The 23,958-nt window shown below is 45.7% G+C and overlaps 1 protein-coding gene across 2 annotated transcripts in view; it reads right to left on the bottom strand.

The window, feature by feature from the left end:
• Shc4 (SHC adaptor protein 4) overlaps window positions 1-23,958 on the bottom strand; it is a 93,850-nt gene that overhangs the window by 58,001 nt on the left and 11,891 nt on the right. For both annotated transcript variants that reach the window (XM_075962032.1, XM_075962033.1), the window contains exon 2: window positions 7,443-7,513. In XM_075962032.1, the coding sequence (XP_075818147.1) occupies window positions 7,443-7,513 (71 nt within the window). The remainder of the gene's footprint in view (window positions 1-7,442; window positions 7,514-23,958) is intronic.

Consider the following 23,958-nt stretch of genomic DNA (forward strand, 5'->3'; position numbering starts at 1 on the left):
GATGACCAAATTGGTCTGGGGGCATGTCTGTGGGGTCTGTTTTGATTGTTAATTGATATCGGAAGACCAAGACCATTGTGTGTGGTGCCACTTCACGGACTGGGCCCTGATCTATATAAGGGTAGAGTAAGCTACCAAGCAAGTATTTCTTCCCTTTTTGCCATTGACTGTAGATGTGATGTGACTAGATGCCTGACCTCTTTAAAATGGTGGACTGTAACTTGCACCTGTAAGGCAAATAAATTTTTCCTCCCTTGGGTTGCTCTTGGGTGTCTTTTATCACAGCAAGAGCACTGATGCTAAGACAGCCCCCCTTCAGGATGGATATACCAGTTCCCTCCAGTGCTGGAACACTTACTACTGATGCTTCACAACTAAGTTCCTTTCACAGATATTGCCTTGTCCTAAGATGTCCTCTCACACAGTCCCTTCCTCAGAGACAGCAGGCATCTGACAATGCCTAGTCACTTTGCTTCAATTCAACCCTGAAGGGCTAAGCAAGTCCCAGAATTGTCCATAGAGTCTGTGGTGACGCTCATTCTCCCCCTCCCTTTGAAGAGACCTGTTCCCTCAGTGTGTCAAGGGATGGCTTCAAGAGCACCCCTACAAAATTCTCAGTCTACCTGAGACCCAGCAAAGAGCTGCAGTTGCAAGGCTCATATTTGCAAATACCCTCACCCAATGCTGTCTTCTTTCCTTCCTAAGAATTCATGCTCCCACAGCAGTGAAGACATAATTTTCAAGAATGAATCATAATAAATTGAAAGGCCCTATTGTGGTGCAGCTATCCACAAAATGCACAGCTCCAGCACAGCTCTCGTGGTTAGCTCAATGATACATCATTAAAGGGGACTAGGGACATGCATTTGTCCTGATAGGCAAGGCTCAGCTTTTCTGAGAGAAACAGCAACAGACAATGGAAAAGTCTGTCATTTTGGCGCTAACTGGCTTGTGTTTTCTTTGTCCACAAGCCCTCTGTTGATCAAAGTGAGGTTTTTCTCTGTATGCAATTCATGTTTAATGAAATCTAGAGGCCTCTTAGCATGTCTCTAAAAGAACCATATCACTAATTTCTCTGTCTATGTACAATGTTGAAGAATGAGAACTCACTATTCCTGCATTCCCACTATGCCCGTCTTCCTGTCCTACAAGCAGAAGCAAAAACTCCCCATGATTTTATGATTTTCTAAGAGCCACCTGTTCCAAAATCAGAGCTTGCTATGTGACACACAGTTTTCAAACCCCAGGCTAGGCAGGCATCCTTTGCATCTGAGTCTCAAAGTGTGGCACCTGGACCAGTAACACGGGTGTCACCTGGGACCTTAGGCATGCAAACTCCTGAGACAAAACTTGCAGGGACATGTTCCAACACTCTGTTCCTAACAAGCCCTCTTATGATGCTCCGTCACATCTGGCTTTTAACATTTTCCTAAGATTTGTCCCTTAGAATTTTTCTCCCTTGGAGGAAAAGAGCTGAAGAATCACCAAACCCAGTTTCCACTCCTACCATGTACCGACAATAGGGAGAACAGGAAATGAATGTGTTGACAGTTCCTTCTGAGTTATAATCCCTGTTTCCTTACTTAGTACCCCAAATCCCTAAACAGCCTGCCCCTTGTGGAGTAGGATAGAGCAGATAAAACCTCACGTGCAGCTTGCTGCTACCAGCTAGAGAAAATGAATCTTAAGCCAAGACCTCCAAAGGGAACACTCATCCCCGATTCTCTCTCTCCATGAGAACCCCGTGAAACTGATGTCCTTCACTGCGAGTTACTACTTCCCAGCTGCGGGAGCCCCACGGTAGAATGATCCTGTGCTCTTGGCTTAACATAGCTGGTTTCATTCTCAAATATGAGTTATAAACGCAAGGTGTTACCCTGTTACACACTGGGAGAGGTCAGGGCAGCGAGCGAGGGGCTAGAGGCCCTGCACTTTGGAGTTACCATGTACCATGATAATGAGCCAGATTTGGTACGGTGGTTTGAATGAGAATGACCCCTATGGGCTCATATATTTGAATGCTTGGTCCCTAGTTGGTGAAACTGTTTGGGAAGGATGGGAAGGTGTGGCCTTGTTGGAGGAGGTGTGTCACTGAGGGTTGACTTTGAAGTTTCAGAAGCTCATGCCAGGCCCGGTCTCACTCTCTCTGTGGGATAACTTGGGGATAAGATAAGAGCCCTCAGCTACTCCTCCTTCCAGTTCATTCTTTAGCTCCCTGTCATGCTGCCCATGGACTTGGACTCACTCTTTGAAACTCTAAGCAAGCTCCCAGTTAAATGCTTCCTTTTATAAGTTGCCTTGGTCATGGTGTCTCTTCAGAGCTATAGAACAGTAGCTAGGACACACGGCCTCTGGAATTTCCATGAAGCTCAAAATAATCAAGTTCTGATCTTCAGGCTAAAAACCAAGCCTTGCCCACCAGCTGTCCCCTGGGTTAACCCTGGTACATCTGTTCCTCCTTCACTGCCAGGCAGGTTCCCACCTAGACCTGGATAACGAGGCACCCTAAGGAGAGAGAAGACTGGTTCTCCTGTCACTCTGTGGAGAGTTAATTCAGGGAAGGAAGCGAGGCTTCGTGGATTAGTGGCTTTATTTCTGGTTTATCTGTGTTTCTTGATTTAAGGCAAACTGAGGTCTTTCACTTATCTTGGGTTTTAAAATCGTGGGGAGGGCATTTCTCTCTAACCTTTTCTTAACTTTTATTGACTGTGGATTTCACGACGCGTGTTCCAATCCTAGTCATCTTCCCTCCTCCTCGGATTCTGCCCTCTGCCCTTGCAACCACCTCCCACTCAAAACCAAATTTAAAAGAAAAACCGAACAATACAAAGAAACAAAACAAAATAAAAAAGAAGAAGAAGAAGAATCTTGTCATGGAAGTTGTAGTGTAGCCTGTTGAGACATACAGTTTACCCTGTAGTCCATTCGTGTCCACTTGCGAGTGTTTGTGACCACAAGTTGTTGGTCTGGTTCCAGGCCTCTGGCTTCTACTACACCACCGATACTGGGCTCTCAGTAGGCCTCCTCGCGGGTATCCTGTTGCTGTCTGTGCCGTGGAGATCCTGCCGTTTTGGGTCTGTAGGCTTGTCTCGTCCCCTTCACGTGCTCCAATAGTTCATCCATTGGTGGATGTTGGAGTGGGCCAACTCATAGCCCTGACTCTGGGCCTGGGTGCTAGCTGGGTTGGTCAGCACGCTTTCCTTCACGGGGAGGTCATTTGTATGGAAGAGAGCAAATGGTCACACATGGGCCACTTGCTGTTTACGTCCCCCTTCTCTCTTCTGCTTGTTTGTGTTTTCCAGACATTTTGAAGACAAATGTGACTGTGTCTTTGCTTCCTTAAGAATCTTATTTCTCTGTACTAGCAGGAAGCTCCTGCTTCCCTGCCCTTTCACACAAATCGTCTCTTGCCAACAACTGAGATCTGGCCAGCATCAGGGCTAGAAGCTGGGATAAGAATTATGAGGGAGGGGATGGGGAGATGGCTCAGTGGCTCAGTACAATGGCTGCTCTTTCACAGACACCGGTTTGATTCTCAGCTCCCATATAGTGGTTCACAGCTCTCTGTAACTCCAGTCCCAGGGCATCTGACCCCTTCTTCTGGTCTCCGCCGGTACCAGACACACATGGTGCCCAGCAGTGAAACAAAGACAAAACTAAAGGAGAGGAGTGAGCATTCGGGAACCAAGGTGGGAAGTGGGTGCTACAGAGAAGGTGCGCAAGTTTTTCATTCTGGTCACGTGGGTGGAATGAACAGTCTGCTCAGGGGCTTGATGGGACTTCAAAGATGGCCACCTGACTGGCTATGCTAGTGTCCATGGGACGGGGGGATAAAGGAAAAATCCTGGACTCAGATAAAATGTTCCTGTCCAAATAGCACACAGGGCAAACCTATTACTGTCTACTAACATCCAAGGTCACATTCCCATGGAGAGTGTTTTTAGAAGACCTGCATTTTCAGAGAAAAGTCTCAAAAAATTACCATTACTTTCAGCAATATATGACTTCTTGAAGGAAAAAGAAGGAAAAACTTTTTGTTCTGTTTTATATTTTTGTTTATTGAGACAAGGATTCTCTGTGTAGCCCAGGCTGTCCTGGATCTCAATTTGAAGATCAGGCTAGCCACCTGCCTCTGCCTCCCAAGTGCTAGGATTAAAGACATGTGCCACCACCAACTGGAATAAAAATAATTTTTTAATATTTATTTATTTATTATGTATACAATATTCTGTCTGTGTGTATGCCTACAGGTCAGAAGAGGACACCATACCCCATTACAGATGGTTGTGAGCCACTGTGTGGTTGCTGGGAATTGAACTCAGGACCTTTGGAAGAGCAGGCAATGCTCTTAACCTCTGAGCCATCTCTCCAGCCCCTAAAAATAATTTTTAAACAATTTTTTTACACAGGTCTCACTATGTAGACCAGGCTAGGCTCACACTCACAGAGACTGGCTTGCCTCCCCAGTGCTGTCATAATAAAGTTTTTGTTGTTGATGAGGGTGGCAGTAGTTTCCTTCTTTCTTTTTCATTTTTGTTTTGATTGGTTGATTGGCTGGTTGGTTTTCTATTTTATTTTATTCTTGGACGGGGAGAATAGTTCTGGGAATTAAATTCAGGGTCTTATACATATTAGAACAAGCAGTAGCCAACCCTTAGAACATATCTTTTAAAGTCATGTATGACTAGTAAGAGCGTAAGTTACACTGGTCAGAGCACACCAGCAACACAAATCAGAAACTTTTCAAACATCTAAACTGTTTGCTCCAGTCAAGACAGCAAAGATGGAGAGCAGAAGGGGGGTTGGCAGAGACTGTGGGGGTAGAAGGGAAGAGAGTGGGGCGCTAGTGTTTCATGGGTACAGGATGCTATTCTGGGGAGAAGAAAGCCTTCTGGGGGTGGATGCTGGTGATGCTTATACAGTAGGGTGAATCAAGATGTACTTCCTGAACGTAGTCGATGGTTAAAATGGTAACTCTGGTTTGTATATTTAACCACAATAAAAAAAATGGGAGTGCTAGGAAAGTGTTCATTGTGGTAGAGATATTATAGAATACTGTTTATAATTTGTCATCTCCTGTGTAGAGGTAAAGGCTGGAAAGATATTCTGAACACAAAATGGTAATGGATATCATCTCTGGATGGGATTACAAGCAGTCTTTCCTTTCGTGTGTTTCTTGATGTCCTAATAACTATTCAGTATTTGTGTGATTAAGAAACGATAAAGTTTGGAAGCGCTCTGCTTATAGAACATTATTGTTAGAGCAATAGTACCAGTGGTTACCTGCAAACACTCTGTATAGTTACTTCCCTTTAATAGTCTGTGTCCTACCTCGTATGTCAAGTTCCGAAGGGCAGACCCTTGTCTTGTATACAGGGCCCATACTGCTTAAGCAGTTTCGGGCCTCTATAAAGACTCAGTGAAAGAATGGATGGGTCTGTGTGTGAACAGATGGAGCAACAGAAAATAAGTTCTTGCTGTATCAGTCTAGGGCTCCCGCTTCTATAGCAAATATTAAAAAGAAGAAAATCATTTATTTCTTGTAGTCCTGGAAGCTGGCAAGCCCACGATGAAAATGCCAGCAGGCTCAGTGTCTGGCAAAGTCTCCTTCTTTCATAGCAGAGAGCCCTTTCTGTATCTTCATGTGGAAGCAGCTCCCCGGACCTCTTCGAAAAGGGCACTAATTCTACTCACAAGAAGAGCTCTGTCTCTGTCACTTAATCTCTTCCAAAAGGTATTGTATCTTAACGTGATCAACTGCCAAATAAGCTTATTTGTATGAACGGGGGCACAGTCAAACTATAGCACCCAGGTCAGAATAATTAGGACTCATCTGTCCTATGCACCCATCCAAGGCACCTAGGGTCAACCCACTTCCTGGCATCTGTAGGGAGGATTTCAGAAGGGGTTTCTCGGATGCAGAATCATTGAAATGAAGCCTGAATAGGCTAACATGATGGAATGTAGTCTAGAATCCATGTCCTTTAGAGGAAGACACAATGGGTGTAAGGATGTGAGAAGTAGGGTATCAAAGAGGAGAAATGTTGTGACCACCTCCAGACACGGAATCTGAAGCCAGGTAGGAAGACAGATCTAATCAGTAAATATCCACGAAGCCTCTTCTACGGTTCAAGGACCGAGGTCGGTCTCACAAACACAATTGTATGTCATTGGTTTGACATCTCACAAGAGATGATAAGATCTTGATGCTGCTAAATTCTGTGGTTTTGTGCATTTATGTGCCTGTTTCAACCTTTAAGAAATTGGACAATCCTGTGTTATTTGTCCCCCATTTATTTTTGCTTTCTCTGACATTTGTGCGTTATGCCTACTAAGCAAGGTGCTAAAAGGAATGCCAGCAATTGGTGAGGAGAAATTTGGAAAGGCAGAAAGGAATGCTTCTTGAGGCAGACTCCGAGTCAGCAGCCCCTAGAGTGCACTTCCTGGAACCCTGGGGATTTATGGCTTCACTTTATTATATCCCAACCCTAGTTTGCTCTAAATAACCTAAGAACATTTTGAGATAAGGTTTTCAAAACCATAGCACAGGAGTGAACACTTCCTTGTACACTGCAGGTCTCTTTGAGGGGCAGAAGATCTTCTTAGGCTTCTGGCTAGCAGAGCACTTCTATGTCTAGGAGGGCATGAGAGAAGCCCCAGGAAAGGTTATTCTCTCCCCATAATGAGAGCATCCACCTTTAAGCAGGTGGCTCACAGTCACAGATCCAGATGGGAGCTTGCCACAGCTCAGAGGCACACTTGGCACCTGCATAGCAGATGCCCCCATCTTCATTCCCAACCATCTGCAATTAAGCCATTCCTCTCTCAGCTCATCCTCCTTCCTGTCACAGCTTCCTCAGCTGCTGGTGTCACTTAGCTCTCTTTCCTTCCTTGTCCTAGAGCTGACTCTAAGGAGGCATGCCTTGTACTGATGCTCCCGACTTGAGCCCTGCATTACAAGGGCTATAGTTTCTTGCATTAAGCTACATGGGGCAATTCTGGGTAGAGGTCCACCCATTTCATTATACAAAATGGTGGACTACCCAGACGGGTTCTTGTGTCAAAGACTGAATGAACGGTAGTAACCTGGCCTTTATGATGCTGAAAGTTCTTGTTTGGTCTTATTTTGAGTGACCTCTTTAATGTGCTGGAGACTCTTCATATCTTATTTCTAGGCATACTTTTAAACACTTTGGTACCGAGAAAACAGTTACTTCTGTAGACTGAACCACCAATCACCTTGTAAGTCCTCATACGTAACACTAATGCTTTTCCATACAGGTCTGAAGCTTTTGTGCAACGAGATCAAGCCAGTCGTGCAAGGTTGATGGGCCAGTTCTCCCTTCTAGTCACATGGATGACTTGAAAACTTCATAAGAGACCCACAGGAGAAACTACAGTGACTTTAAACTATTAGAGCCCCTTCAGTTTCAAGCCCTTACCGTGTAACTTGGGTTCTCATTCCAAAATCCAGTGATCTCATTGATTGTAGCACTTCGATGCAGCCCATGTACTAGGAAAAAAAAGAAAGAAAGTTGTGAAGTAGGAGGATGCAGATACCAAAACTCCATCTCGGGGCTGCACAGTGACTTCCTGGGCAGTGCCCACAGTTGGCTCCTGATGGCAGCTACATGTGTGCCCATCACCTGCGTCAATATTTCCGACCACCAATGCACACACATGTCCCCTTGGCTATAAAACATTAGTTAACTACAAAGTAAACACAAACTCAGGTTCTGGGAATGCCGGGGAAGTCGGATGCCTTTGGGCTCAGAGGTGGGGAGTGTAGATCTGAGGTCTTCACTTGTGTGAGCTACAGTTTCACACACTGGCTTCGCCCCACCTTCATGTTAAAGCTCCAGCTACTGACCTGACTTTTCTACCTTGGTTTTGTCCTTGATGTAATGACAATAAAATTGGAAGTGTTAGAAGAGCTAAATTATTTCACCTATGGAAAGCTTTAAGAACAAGGCTTAGTAGGCATAACTGCCCAGATGTCAGAGGAAGTACAAATAAATAGGAGACAAGTAACACAGGACTTCCTGATCTCCTAAGTGCTGGAACAAGCATTTAAATGCTCAAAAACCCAGAATTCAGTAACATTAAGAAGGTCTTATCTAGGCTGGAGAGATGGCTCAGCAGTTAGGAGCACTAAGTGCCCTTATAGAGATCCCAGGTTCAATTCCCAGCACCCCCATGGCATCCCTGTGTGTATAACTCCAGCTCCAGGGGATCTGACACCTTCACACAGACATGTATGCACACAAAATACCAATGCACATAAAATAAATAAATTATAAAAATAAGGTCTTGTCATCCTTTGTAGCTCAAAAGAAATAATAATGACAATCATCACCCCCTAAAATAGTCCTTGGTAAGTTTAGCTTGAACATGGAACACTGGAAAAGGTGTTGTGACTTCTAAAACCAAAACTGTTCACATTCAACGTAACAGCAGGGGAGCTGAATCGGGAATGCTGTTAAAGAGGCTTAAGTGAGTGTGAAGGTGGGTAGCCACAGAGTCTGCAGCAGGAGGCTCCCTGAGAGAGGGAAGTGATGCTAGCCCACTCGGAAGAGGGATAACAGCAAGGAGGAGGATTGGAATGACATCATGGAAAGCCGCACCGCCGGATTCAGCAGTTAATTTGCTCCGAGAGCAGAAGAGTGAGTCAAAGATGACTCAGCTGCTTCCCGCCCGGGCACAGAGGAACCTGGAGTGCCATCAACAGGACCAGGGGGACAGGAAAGAGAGGTTATGAATTGCTTTGGTGCCCATTGATTGCAAGACGCCAGTTGGGAAGCCAGGAAGTAACAGGCTGACAGCTGAAAATTGAATTCAGTGTCCCCAAGAGGACAAAGCAGAGGAAGGGACAAGGGGAGGGATACAGTGACAGTTTTCTAAGCATCTCTGCAGGTGAGGCTGTAAGATCCTCTCAGCAGAGCGGCAGTGACTCTGGAGAGTGCCAAGGGGTGTGAATGAAAGGGCTCCCAGGGCCCCACAAATGAGGCACTTCCTGTTTTGCCATCACCCTCCCTGGGTCATGGGAAAAGGAGGGGGCACTCCCCAGATCCTTTTTGTAATATTTCTGAGTGGGTTTTATAGATGTCTCATCCCAAAACTGGCTGATGTTCAGATACCACCATAAATCTGGTGTGGAGGAGAACTTCTCAGCCACACCCCGCTAGCCGTACTCCTGGGGGGGTGGGTGTCTCTGATGCGGACACAAAACCATTCTGTATACTTGGTTCTTAACTTCTCAGGCTTGAGCACTGCAGGGAAGTGGGCTGTCCGGGGATGGGAACTGACTGACTGACACTGAAGGCTTACTAGACCAAGGAGGTTGCTTTAGGGGCGCAGCTGGAAAGTATATTTCAGAACTCTAACGAAGGAGGACACCACAGTCCTCATTCACGATGAGGCCGATGGGAGGGCCGCCTGAGAGTCCCCATTGGTTTCTCTGATCACATGGCCCTCTCTTCCCTCCTCACCCTAGAACCTGACTCATTCACCCCAAACTCCTAAACACCAGTCTGGAAAAGAATGGAGTCTACACACGAGTGGGGAGCAGGTCTGGGCTACATTTCCAATTCTCCAGCTTGGTGCTGAGGTGGGTGCCTTCCCTGGCAGTTACACATCACTAACTCAAGCTGATATGGTACATCCCGAAAGATGACGGGCACTACATTTTTATACACATTTCATACATTACATACACAGGGATTTCTAAAAATAAATAAATAAATAAATATTTATACACATGTATATGTTATATGTATATATTTAAGCAATAAGGGCAAATGACTTACACAAATTATCATACGTAACATATATAATATATATAAATCACTTACATCCTCACTGCTGAAATCTCTTCATGTCTACTCAAACAGCCATTACCATCAGTACCTAATCCTTGGCTTTCTTTGCTCCCATTACTAAGTGCCCCACTTCCGCACTCTGATACAGTCTTGGCCTCCATCGTTAGCATCTAACCCATCCTTCCCAAGGGCAGGGCCTCCCCTTGAGCCATTCTCCCTGACTAACTGGTCTCTCGATTCTTCTCCTTCCTGCGGGTTTTAATTAACACAAATCATCCTTAGGTTCGCTCCTGCTGCGCATGAACGCAGCCCTTACTTGTCCTTTCAGGCCACTGAGCATCAGATCTGCAGTTTGCTTGCTCAGTTCCTTGGCTAGAAGCACTGTTGAAAGAGGGGTCTGGGACTGTGCCCCAGCACCTAGGGGTACTTAGCAAACACACACACACACACACACACAGAGAGAGAGAGAGAGAGAGAGAGAGAGAGAGAGAGAGAGAGAGAGAGAGAGAGAGAGGACTTCTGTTACTCTATCTGGTGCTCTACTGTATGTGCCGTTATTTCTATTTTTTATTGTACCTCTAAAATGAGTAGAGAGAAGTGGCAGAGGGTGATGGAGATTTGGCTGAGTCTCTCTGCCCGTGCTAAAGGAAAGCAGGAACACCAAGGTCCCAGAAAAAGACATGAGTACTGTCTCAGTCTGATTTTCTGTTGCTGTGATAAAGACAAAAGCAACTTAAGGGACAAAGGTTCTATTTGGCTCAGAGCTCCAGGGTATGGTTCATCATGGTGGGGAATTCAAGGCAGAAGGAGTCTGGAGCTGCCGGTCACATAACATTCACAAAGTCAAGAATGATAAGCGATTGTGCTCAGCTTTCTTGTTCAATTCATGCAAGCCGGAATCCGAGCTAGGGAATGAGGCCACCCCAGGAGGAGGTCTTCCCATCTCAGTACAAACAAAGTAACTGCATCCCCTGCCTCACATGCCCAAAGGCCCATCTCCCAGGTGAGTCTAGATTCTATGACACTGGCAACACTATCATCACAGGTAGCGCAGGTTGGGTTGGGATGCTGCCGCTAGCAGCTCTGTGGCTCTCTTGGCAGTAGGCTCCATGGGTGGTAGATTTGTTCCACTTCAGACTCTGGAGACAGCCAGCCCAGACAGGAGGATGTGTGGTGGATCAGGATGAGGGAGGCTGAGAAGAAAGGCAAGTCCACAGTGTGTCCTGATAGCAGAGGACAAAGAGCACAGACAATCAGGGGGACAGACATCCCAAGGCTAATGAAGTCCGAGCCCCACGTGCAGGAGCCTGTGAGACTGGGTGGGATTCTAACTCAGTGGGATGGGACCCCAGCAGGGGATTCCGGCTGCCAATAAGGAGAAGGGTTTTCTTAGGTAGAGGAAGGAAAGAGAGGGTCATCCCCAAGGTTCCCTTCTTAACCCCCCCACATACACACATGTACACATACACACACGCATACATGCGTGTTATTACCTCTACCCACTCCCCTGTAAGTAATGATTTGACACCAACTGGTGTCACTTGCGAATATTGGACCTCAGTTAAGGACTTGTCTTTACTAAATTAGTTCATGGACAGGTCTGGGGATGCATTTTCTTGATAAATGATTGTGGTGGGAGGGCCCAGCCACTGTGGGCGGTGCCACCCCTAGGCGGGTGGGCCTGGGTTATATAAGAAAGTACGCTGAGCAGGTGAAGAGAGTGAGCCAGTCAGCTGCCTGTGTTCTGGCAATGAAAGGGAATGAGGTGTGGAAGCATGCTATAACATAGATGAACTCTGAAATCATTAATCCTGGGCGGGGGGGGGGGGCAGTGACAAAAGAATGCCTATTGTATGATTTCATTCACACAAAATAATCCAGACTGTTGCCATCTCTTCCCCCCAGCCCCCACCCATTCTCTGCCTTCTTCTATTTCTCTTCAAAGCATCTATTGCTGAAAAGACAATATATTTGTCCATTTTCTGTCTCCCTCACTAGAGAATTAGTAACTGGGAAGTAGAACTGGGAAGGATGTGGCCAGCGTGTGGCTGCTGGCAAGTGTGGTTTCTTTCAGAGCCGATAGCAATGTTCTAAACTTGGTACTGGTTATACAACTCGATGAATATGCAAAAGTCAGCCCTAATCAATGGTATACTTTGAATACAATTATGAAGGAACCATAGGGTTCATCACAATAAGTGAACTGTATGGAATGTAAGCTACATCCCAGTAAAGCAATTGTCCAGAGACAATGTCAGTTGCGAAGCCAAGCTAGCACTACCAGCAGACAATGCATGACCCTGGAATAAGCCACTCAGGGATGCATGGTTGACTAATGAATGAATGAACCAAGAATCAGAAGCTCTGATGGTCTGCCGTGGAGGCGATGTTCTCTGCTTGTCCTTTGGGGTCCGGGAGAATTTTGGTCACACCTCCATGTTGTACTGACCCAGTGAGGCCGCAGTTTGTTTCAATGGCTAAACCCCAGCTGCACGACAGGCTTCTCAAGAACGGGGAGGTGGTGAGTGGGGGGAGGTGTCTTAGTCATCACGCTGACCTGCACCTCTGACAGTGCAATACATGATTTATTTCAAGGAATTTGCCAAGAAATGATGCTCAGGAAGTCTCAGAATAGCCTACATGCTACTAGCTAGCTGGACCACCTAAAATATGGTCATTCTTAAAGGAGTATGGCATCTGTTAAGATATCCCTGGAACTACGTCACCTGAAGCTCTCCCGCCAGGTTTGATTTGAAAGGTGGGTCTTCTGGAGATGGATGGGAAAAATCCGTCCTCTGGTCTGGGAAGACACACTGCTCAGAACAAACCGCCCTTCCCACCAGAAGTCACCTGGTATCGACAAACACTTCTTCTCTTAGAGCGATGGGACATTAAAGAAAGCAGAATGCCCCCCACTTCCTTTGCCTTCATGCCCTGCCCTGTTCTGTGTTTCTCTTCGTACCCTTATTGCTGAAAATAATATGTGTCTGTCTGTTTTCTGTCTCCCTCGCTTGAAGTAAACAATGAAAAACAGGATTGCTCTGTTGACATCACTTGGAGTACTGCCTGACACCCAGCAGCTCCTTAAATACCTCTTGGTTAATTAAATTGAAACTTTTGTTTGTTTTTACTCTAAGCCTGAACTGAAAACTCCTCTTTCTACACCAAGATCGAAGATTAGAAACCCTGGACGTGTTCATTCTTTTACAAATGGGAACTTGGCATCCAGGAAATTTCAACGTCTGGAGTCCTTGGTGCTCACAACAATGGAACCTTCTAAAAGTAAATTGTGCCTTCTGCTTGTTCCACTGAGAGGGAGATCTCATGCTCCAGGACAGAGCCCAAGCCAAATAGCAAGACTGGGGCCAGAAAGGCCTGTTATTCCGGGACCAAAGCCTCCTTCTCTCCTCCACTGAGAAGACCCCGTCACTCAGAGGCTATGGAAGGAATTATCTCCATTCTACTTCTGTTCCTGGTTTGCCTGAATAAGTAGAACCAGTGACATCTAAAGTATATTTTCCGACAATTTATAGAAATAAGTGGGGTTTTTAAGCTGACTCAAGAGTTTCTCTTTGACCGAGGGGAACCTGCGATCCTGCAAATGGAATAACTTTGGGGCAGAAGCCAGAACATAAAATAAAAATCTTAGTCTTGTTGCCACCTTAAAATGGCTAATACGCTAGGAAAGGAGTTGTGGATATGATTGTGTACAGAAACCCTCTAATCTAGTTGTAAAAAGATGCTGGTCATCAGTGGGCAAGGCAAGGATGCCAGCCATTTCTGCCCTCATTCCAACCATCCTACTCTCGGTGAAAATCCCTTACATAGACATATTTTGAACTGAGGGAGGTTTCATCTCTGCCCACAGACCTGAGCACAGATGAAACTGAGGTCATCCCAGAGGCAAATCCCACACAGAGAGCATTTTCAGGGCTGTGGCCTCTCCTAGGAACACTGAAGTCACAAGTAATTCTTTCTGCGGCTGCGCCTAGGCAGAACAATCACCCTGTGTCACCAGGTGCTTTTGCACAAACAGGGTTGTGCTCCATCTATTCTCGGGAGGATCACTTCATTTGATCCCCGGGATGAAACTGGTGCAGGGTCTAGAGAGGGGGGTGGGCAATCCCTTTGGACAGCTGGAAAAACTGATCATCAGAAGCTCAGTGCTCTGCTCAAGGGTCCCGGGGCTGGTTAATGTAGAGCTAGGGTCTTCTGATGTTTGAAGCTGTCTATATTATGACACCTCCCAACCCCAAAATTTATCATGTAGGAGAAATGATGCCCTGTAGGTCTATGAAAAAGTAGAAGACAGATGCTTTGATGTTTGAAAAAGCTTTAACACAGCCTCCGTGCATGTGTGCGAACACATGTGTATGTGTGCTATGCACACCGGTGTTGAACATGACTAGAAACTCAAGGTTACAGCATCTTACCCATGAGGCAGATATTAATGACAGTTCTGATCGGGGTCCTGGATCACATAGAGGTTTCGCCATAATGACTATCCTCTTAAAGTGTGACATGGATCAAAATAGGTATAATCTAGGGGGGTATTTAAAATGAAAATGAATCCAAGCACCGGAACATCTCTAGATTAAAGATACTGTGTTGGGTCTCTCCTCCACCCATCCATCCGATAGACCCCAAACTAGCACACAGGCTCCATCTCACCATGGCGTCCTCTTCACCCTGGTCAGATGAGGAGCAGATGGTAGCATCGTGTTCTTGAACTCTCCAGACGCCAGAGCCACAAGCCAATAAGTTTTCTTTATAAAATGTCCCATTTTGGTACACTCATCCATTGCTGGTGGGAATGCAAACTTGTGCAACCACTTTGGAAAGCAGTGTGGCGGTTTCTCAGGAAATTCGGGATCAACCTACCCCTGGACCCAGCAATACCACTCTTGGGAATATACCCAAGAGAGGCCCTATCATACAACAAAAGTATATGCTCAACTATGTTCATAGCAGCATTGTTTGTAATAGCCAGAACCTGGAAACAACCTAGATGCCCTTCAATGGAAGAATGGATGAAGAAAGTATGGAATATATACATATTAGAGTACTACTCAGCAGTAAAAAAACAAGGACTTCTTGAATTTTGTATGCAAATGGATGGAAATAGAAAACACTATCCTGAGTGAGGTAAGCCAGACCCAAAAAGAGGAACATGGGATGTACTCACTCATATTTGGTTTCTAACCATAAATAAAGGACATTGAGCCTATAATAAGTGATCCTAGAGAAGCTAAATAAGAAGGAGAACCCAAAGAAAAACATATAGGCATCCTCCTGAATATTAACCTTCATCAGGCGATGAAAGGAGACAGAGACAGAGACCCACATTGGAGCACCGGACAGAAATCTCAAGGTCCAAATCAGGAGCAGAAGGAGAGAGAGCATGAGCAAGGAACTCAGGACCGCGAGGGGTGCACCCACACACTGAGACAATGGGAATGTTCTATTGGGAACTCACCAAGGCCAGCTGGCCTGGGTCTGAAAAAGCCTGGGATAAAACCGGACTCCCTGAACATAGCGGACAATGAGGTCTACTGAGAACTCAAGAACAATGGCAATGGTTTTTTGATCCCACTGCATGCACTGGCTTTGTGGGAGCCTAGGCAGTTTGGATGCTCACCTTACTAGACCTAGATGGAGGTGGGTGGCCCTTGGACTTCCCACAGGGCAGGTAACCCTGATTGCTCTTTGGGCTGACGAGGGAGGGGGACTTTATTGGGGGAGGGAAATGGAAATGGGAGGCGGTGGCGGGGAAGAGACAGAAACCTTTAATAAATAAATAAATAAATACAATGTCCCATTTTGAGTATTACATCATAGTGTAAGTACCCTGTCAAGGATGAAGATATTCCAAGTAGAGACTCCCTTTAGTGACCATATTATTTAATCAATGGACCCCAAGAAATAGACTTTTCCCAAGACTCTTGTGAGAAGGAGAAAGCTAAAGCCTGGTGCCAGCCAGAAAAGACACTTGTCTTCCAGGAAGAGATTACCACAGTTTCGACACATTCTCAGACCACTTGACAAGAAAGGACCGTACGGAGCCAGTGATCGGTGGTGGGGAAGGGCACCCCTTGCCTGGGTCTGCTTGCTTGTGCATACTTCTTGCCTTCCATCTACCCATAAACCTAACGTCTGGACTCTGAAGATGAACTTGGGGGACCCCGGGACCTCCTTATTCATATTTCTTACCAATGTGGCCAGACTGAACACGTCTGCTTGCTCTGTTTTTCCCTATTGCTACGTCTGTTCAGCTGCCCAGTTGAGGACAAGCTGAAGCCAGGTTGATAGCACTGCTGGGACTCAGGCCCCGACTCTAACAACCCAGTAACCACAGCAGCAGAATATGAACTCAGCCACCTACGATGGGAAAATTAGTCTTCCATTCCACCTCGTAGCAATCATCCTTTGTGTTCCAAGAAATCAGGAATCGGAGTGGACAAAGGTGAATTCTCTCTGACAAAAAGTCTCATTGTCATCTTAGTAGAGAGTCCCCGGGCCTTGTATTCTGTATTCAGTGGCTTTAATTTTGCGATTAAAATTCAAAAGTTGCAACCAATACCTTTAAGCAAGTCTTTGTGGCATTGTGCCCAAGCCTTCTAAGCAGCTGTTGAGAGATTTTTATCAACGTGTAAAGGCCTAATCCAAGGGGACCATGAATGCTAGTCTCTTTTTCCAGGAGAAAGTCTTCAGCCTTCTGGGACTGGTGGCTCATAATGCAAGCGTGAATGGAGAGCCTGGCTTGCAAGGCCTGCCCCACTTAGGTTCACTTCTGTGGTGTCAGTTGGCTGCTTTCTTCTGCCTCTCTCCTGATGGAGGCAGGGGAATCCCCATGTGTCAAAGAATTAATACATTCAGAGGAGGACCAGCTTTAAAAGTGCTAATTTAAGGGTGGGGGGGGGACGGCGGAATAATTGATGCCCACAATTGCTAAATCAGAGGCCTGTGGTTAGCGAGGCAGGCCCTGCCTTGTCCCCGAAGACCCTCATTCCTCTAAACATAGCGCCCTTCTTTTATTTCCACTCTTCCGCTTCCTCCGCTGCTTTCTTTTGTGTATGTGGGAGTCCCTAGTGCCAGTCCTAAAGCATTTCCAGCGTTCCCTTCCCTGCATATGGATTCCTCTGTTAGCCTTTTTGAAGTCGGACGTAGCTCCTCATTGGGTCGATGACGTCACACAAAAGCGACCTATCTTTTTTTTTTCCTCTTACAATTCGGAAGTTACTGTCAGCCCAGGTGGCTGAATGAGGATCATACAGAACAGAGCCTCAGACAATGCACTGTGGATACACACACAGCACGAGGAAGACACCGAGACCCACACTGACCTGTTGACACAGAACAAGCTGACTGGCCCCGTGAGGGTCAACATAAAAAAAGAAGTGAGAATATCACAGAGTCAAAACAAGTTAGGGTTTGGTCTGAGCTTTGCATGTACTTACTAGCTGTCCAATTTTGCAGACCATATGTTTGGCCCGTGGGGAGGTCTCAGTGTGTAGCAGTCTCTGTGCTGGATGACAGTGTTCTTCTTGGGCACCTTCTCTTCCATCTGCTTAGCTTAGAGAGCTGATGAAAAAGCCTCAACTACTCTGAAGGGACGTCAATCAAGAGAGCTTTCTGTAGGGACATGACTGTAGCAGATTGCAGAGCTGTGAGGCTGTGTAGTAGGAGGAGCTTCAGGGAACCAGGAAAAGGGATAGGGGAGTCAGGAAAGGCAAGCCTGTATAAGGTTGGAAGAGGGGTTTCCAAGCAGTGGGTTCAGGCAAGCACAAAGGGTGCTCCCCAACTCCAAGCAGTGAGACTAAAGTCTGGAGATGTGGAGGGGGGATCAGCGGGATTATAATACATTCCTTTCCTAACTGGACATGGGGTGCACACCTTTAATCCTAGCTCTCAGAGGCAGAGGCAGAGGCAGAGGCAGGTGGATCTTTGGGTTCAAGGCCAACCTGGTCTAGAGAGTGAGTTCCAGGACAGCCAGGGCTACACAGTGAAACCCTGCCTCAAAAACAAATAAAAAAAAAACACAACAATATATTCATGATGAACTGGTGTGGGAGGTCCTTCTCTATATGTGTTGCTTTTATTAGTTAATAAACAAAGAAGCTGGCTAATGAACCGTTTGATACTTAGAGTATGGAAGCTGAGTCTTCTGAAGTCTTTCAGTCTCAGCACCTAGCCCAGTGTGGAACCCCCGTGGGCTTTCTGAATATTTGCTGAATGTCGTGTTTGACTATTATTCCCAAACTGCCAACCCTCTCTCCAACGTGGTACCACTTTCTCCTTGTTCTTCCGTGAGATTCCAAACTGCATTTCCTTCCAACTCAGTTCTTAGACCCAAATAAATAAAAGCTAAAAATACAGCCTGGGTCATGAATCATAAATGAGAAGGAAAAGCAGCGAGTCACAGAAGTTAATCTGTTCCCCAGGAGAGGCCTGCTGGATGGCCTCGGCTCTGAAAGGCTAGGCAAAAAGCCAGACCACGATCTCCAGATACTAGTGTGATTCGCAGGCCTGCTACCGGGAGTCTAAGCTCGCAAGACCCACGTGCAAAGGACTGGCATCTTGTGCAGCCCCTTATAAGAGATGCAGAGGGGCAGGCCCAGAGGCAGGTGTCAATAAGGATGCTAAAGGGAGTAGACAAAGAAATGGCGTGACTGTTGCCCTAGTGATCCAGTCCGTCCACCATGGATTTTGTTTGTTTGTTTGTTTCTTCTTTTTGGCCATGGCTTCAATATTGTTGCTTTTGAAGCCAAGGCAACACTATAACTCTGTCAGTCATTCCAATGGTTTAATGAATGACCTACCAGTCATATTTTGTATGCCTGTTTAACTAAGTTGGGATGCAATATAACCTTGTAATGATGTATCTGTATGATCTCACCTGACAACCCATAATCTACTTAAAGTGGAACATCTTTTTTATGACATTCTTTCTCAATTCTATTTCTATAAATAGAATAATTCTGTTCTATTTCTCAATTTTATTTAAAAAAAGAAATTAACGATGTTCTCCATTCACAAATCTGAGTCAGTCCTGAGAACACACACTTTGGTATGTGTTTGCATTGAATAATGAAAAAAAAAGCCCAAGGGACTGGAGAGATGGCTCAGAGGTTAAGAGCACTGGCTGCTCTGCCAAAGGTCCTGAGTTCAATTCCCAGCAACCACATGGTGGCTCACAACCATCTGTGATCTGGTGGCCTCTTCTGGCCTGCAGGCAGAACACTGTATACATAATAAATAAATCTTTAAAAACAAAAATCCTGTGTGCTCACATCTGCTAGTGTTTGCTCAGACATAGGGCACTAGGGATGTCAGTAGCCTCTTCCGTTTCCTTTGCTGCCCAGAGTGTCTGTACCCTTGACCTTCGAGAGCCTTCAGCCTATTCAGTTGTATTGAACCCTGCACTCAGTAAAAAAAAAAATGAAGCCTCAACTGGTGGTAGATACAGCTCAATTACACTGTTGCTACACCAGGCGTGGTGGTGTATGCTTTTAATCCCAGCACTCAAGAGACAAAGGCATGGGCTGGAGAGATGGCTCAGTGGTTAAGAGCATTGCCTGCTCTTCCAAAGGTCCTGAGTTCAATTCCCAGCAACCACATGGTGGCTCACAGCCATTTGGTGGCTCACAACCATCTATAATGAGGTCTGGTGCCCTCTTCTGGACTGTAGACATACACACAGACAGAATATTGTATACATAATAAATAATTATTTAAAAAAAAGAGAGAGAGAGAGAGAGAGAGACAAAGGCAGGCAGATCTGGAACTCAAGCAGATCCAGGCCAGCCTAGTTTACACAGAGATTCTCTCTGAAAAAGTAAACAAGCTAACAAAACAACAACAAAATCCCAACAACAAAAAAACTGTGACTCCCACTCAGGTAAGTGTCACTGAAAAGGGACAACCAGAAAAAAAGTCAAGTTATTTACTATCTATTGCTGGTTCTTAACGAAATGTGGTCTCTCTGGTAGAGCCTGAGGACAACGGTGGCTTCACTTGCACCATGCTCCATGAGTTCAAAGACGCACACGCTTTCTTTCCAAGTTCAATCATAAAAGCGCCACACAGATGGCCAGCCTCATAATGCTGAGACAACGCCTCACGCTAGCAGGCCTATGGCTGAAGTGCCAAATGGCATCCATCCAGTCTCCAGTTTATGTGATGTCTCTGAAAGAACAAACGGTCAGCCAACACACCTTTGCAGAGATGCATCCCAAGTGTTCATCATCTGTTACTGTGTTTCTTTTACACAGAGTTCTGTGAAGTGTTTGTCTAAATTGTTCTATTATCAATAAAAAAAACTTGGGAGTCAGATGTTGAGGTAAAAACTTGATAGATCAAGAAAGCATTGAAGGAGCGACCAGCTGACCCTTTCTTTCCACACTTCCCAGATCAAAAAAAAAAAAAAAAGAAAGAAAAGAAAAAAAAAAACAATGAAGGCCTTCTAAGCCCCTTGCTATTCCTCCCTGTTCTATCATACCCTGAGTCCTCCAAAATCTCTATGGCTAATTCTGATCAGCTAGTCATTGACTCCGCCCCTTGATTCAAGGTTAACTTTATTAACAGTCTCTGAGTATTACAGTGCGATCAACTCTCCCACAACAGTCCTGTAATGGAGTCTGGTTCTGGCGGCAGGCTGAAGGCAAGCCCAAGCTTGGAGGACTCTCAGAGATCATCCGTTCCAACGTCTCTACTTCTCATCAACAAAATAATCCTGGTGCATCTAGGCGAAGGGGAGGCAGAGACAAGCTCACTAAACTCAAGGATTTTGTTTTGTTTTTGTTTGTAGGAGTCTGTATCAGAGGAAAGAAGCTGAGGGGAGGAGTGCTTTGAAGGGCGGTATAGACTTGAGTGTGCGCAGCGGCAGTGTTGACAGCTGAGGGAAAGACGGGAGACCATGGCAGAGTCACAGTCTCGGGGTGTGGGGGGGAGGCTAGAATGGAAATAGTCACAAAGCTCACAAGGATTAATTCACATAAATCCTTCTTAATAATGAGTTGGTTTCAGCCTAGTTCCTGAATCAAACAGCTTCTGGAGTGCGAAGAACATCTGCCCTTTTTGTATGTCTGGGTAGCTTTCAGGGACTCTTACATCTTCTTAGGAGGGACCGTGATGGAGCCTCTGTGTGAAGTCCAGAAGCTGTGTGATATGTGGCGGCAGGACCCAGGCCTTCAACAGCCACAGTTGGTGCTTCAGGATCAGACCGAAGGCTCGCTGTGATGGCATTTCAGCAAGGGCAATCTTGCTGGTGAGGATTTAAAAAATAGACAGTATGGGGCCTGAGAGGGCTCCGCAGAGAAAGGCTTACGAAGCCAGTTGAGCTCAGTCTCCGGAAGGACCCACATGGCAGACACGGAGAGGGCTGATCCTTCTCTAACCTTCACGCGCATGCTAGGGTTTAGTAATGCTCACAAAGAAATTTTTAAAAAAGTGATTTAAAACAAATAAGCAAAAACCCACTTGGAGTCATAAATTCTTTGCTCCTAAAGCAGAAAGTGACCGGAACAAGGTCACCATCAGCAGGCTCTAACTGAGCATGGCAGTTTGTCAAGTTGTTCACTTGTCATAGACAGGAAGTTCCCGACAGGTCTACAATTGTGATTCAGACTTAAATAATGCCCTCTATTATTAGATCAGTGCCTTCAGAATGAATCTCAAATAGGACCTTAGATTCAATTGTATGTTTTATGACTTGTACTCCTTAGAGAGAGAGAAAAAAAAAACCAGCATTTTTTAGCTGAGGAGAAAAAAGGGTACAAGAAAGTTCTCTGTCTCCTTTTGTTTGGTTGTGTGTTTAGGAGTTTTTGTTTTGTGTTTTGTTTTTAACTGTCCTTTTTGAGATAGAATCACTACATAGCCACAACTGGCCTGGAACTTCCTGGGTAGACCAGGCTGGCCTTGAACTCACAGAGACCCACCAGCCTCCAGACACCAGGCCCTGCCTTTCTTATCTCTCTTAAAGTTCCTTAGTGTGAGGTGGGTCATTAGCATTACTGACCGTGACACAGAGTAACAACTTTGTAGGAACACAGAGTAACAACTTTGTAGGAACGCAATCCAGCATAAGCAGTCAGTAGCACAGGTGTGAGGTGGTTGGGTCATCAGTGACAAGTTGTTTAGATTCAGAATCCTCCAGGAGACACACACCTCTGCACTGTCAGTGAGCATGGCGCCTCTGCATCTGGCTATGAGCATGTTTGCCAAGAGGCTTAGCTGTGAGGGCGCCCACTGCAATTCAGGCGACAGCATTCCAGGGGCTGGAGTCCAGGACTCAAGGCAAAGGGCAGAAGGAGGAAGTGATCTGAACCTATCTGCTTCCTAACCTGGGACACGAGGTGAGTTGACCTGTTGCTTCATGTCCTTCCACCCTGCCTTCCTGCCACCACGGCCGGACCACACTCCCTTTTCAATGATGATTCCAAATGAGTTTCTCTTCTCTTAGTCACTTACGTCGGGCATTTTTTCACAGCTGTGAAAAGAGTAGCTAACATGAAAGGAATACCCCAGTACAACTCTAGGGCCCTAGAGAGCTCGGGGAGTTGTACAGAATGAAGAGTTCATCTTAAACTTGATTCCCACGGAAGTCAGGCAGTTTTTCTCCTTCCCCGACACCTACAGCCCAAGCCCGTAGCTACGACCCCTGATGATGGGTATTTTGTGCAGAAAATGAGAATCATGAGGAGTAGGTGGTAGCATACTAGGTGTAAGCCAGGCATTCCTGTGGCCCCCAGTGATGGCTTGCCCACTGAGTCATTTCCTTTAACATTCTTCTGAAGTATCCTATGTTGAAAGTCCTCTGCTCCTCCCACTGAACATCTGAGACAGCCACCAATGCAGCCCGACTAACAGATGACCCTTGTGGGCAGTCTTTCTGTATGTCTGGTGAGAGCATCTGAAGTCTACCCCCTTAGCAAATGTTCTGTATCCAATATGAAATTACTAACTCTAGCCCTGTGTTGAATGTTAGCCATTTAGACCTAGGCATCATGACGACCTGAAAGTCTGTATCCTCTGACCTCTATCTCCCTGTCTTTGTACCTCCACATCCTGGTAACTGCTGTTCTGCTCTTCGTTTCTTTGTTTTCAGTGTGTGTGTGCCTGCGTGCATGCGTGCGCATGAGCAAGGCTACATGCATATACATGCAGGAGTGGTCCAGCAGATGGAACCTAGGGCTTTATGCCCTCCAGCCAGGCGAGCCCTCTACCACTGAGCCAAACTCCCAACCTTATATTCAACATTTTTGAATTCCATATAAGATATGTACTCCAGTGTACCCTCAGATGTACCCAGTTTTAAAACAACTGCTTGCCAGATTCCTCTCTCAAAACCATTTGGGTTTGGATAACCATTAAAGTACTTGTCTCTGGGGAAGACTTCTTCTTCACTACATGGTATTACTAATTGCTGACACTCCCTGAGAAAAGTATTTCCTCTAAATGACAAAAACTGTTGAGAACAAATTACTCCTTCGTAATACACTTTATCCAAAGTTGGTTAATGTTTACAAAACGCTTGGAGTTATTCAGTGCATCCCAGGAGACGCAAAGCTGCCTCTGAGAAAAACAACCATCAAGGCATCGACTCTTGGCTCACAGTTTGGTAAACGCAGTAAGTGCGAAGCAAACTTACAGCTCCTAAATAAAGTGCCAGGCCCTCAGTGAGCCGTGGATCACAGCTGTGGGACAACACACATCACGACAAAAGCTGCAGGTGCCTTGTGAACCATGTCAACAAATCACGTGGCAGAACTTCTAACATGCGATGCTACAATAAAGCTCCTTGTCTGGGTTTGCCTTGACCAACCTCTTGCATCGAGACGGGTGGTCTATACATACCCACGCAGAAATGTGTCACCAGACTGATGTCTTTGGCTGTGAACTGTGGGGTCACTGGGAATCTTCTGTGTTTGTGCCGCATCTTCATTTAGCCATCACTATATCTAATCTACACAGACAGTACACACATTGGTAAGGTGTGATTGTTGTTTTGGTTTTTTTTTTTTTGTCTATGAAAATAGGTCAAAAGCTTGGTAAAAAAAAACTACTTCATGGTGGCAAGTTGCTTTTTAAAAAATAATGTTAAGTTGGACGTAGCTAACACTGTTCAAAACTACAATAAAAC

The sequence above is a fragment of the Microtus pennsylvanicus genome, chromosome 2 (genome assembly GCF_037038515.1).
Source record: "Microtus pennsylvanicus isolate mMicPen1 chromosome 2, mMicPen1.hap1, whole genome shotgun sequence".
NCBI lineage: Eukaryota > Metazoa > Chordata > Mammalia > Rodentia > Cricetidae > Microtus > Microtus pennsylvanicus.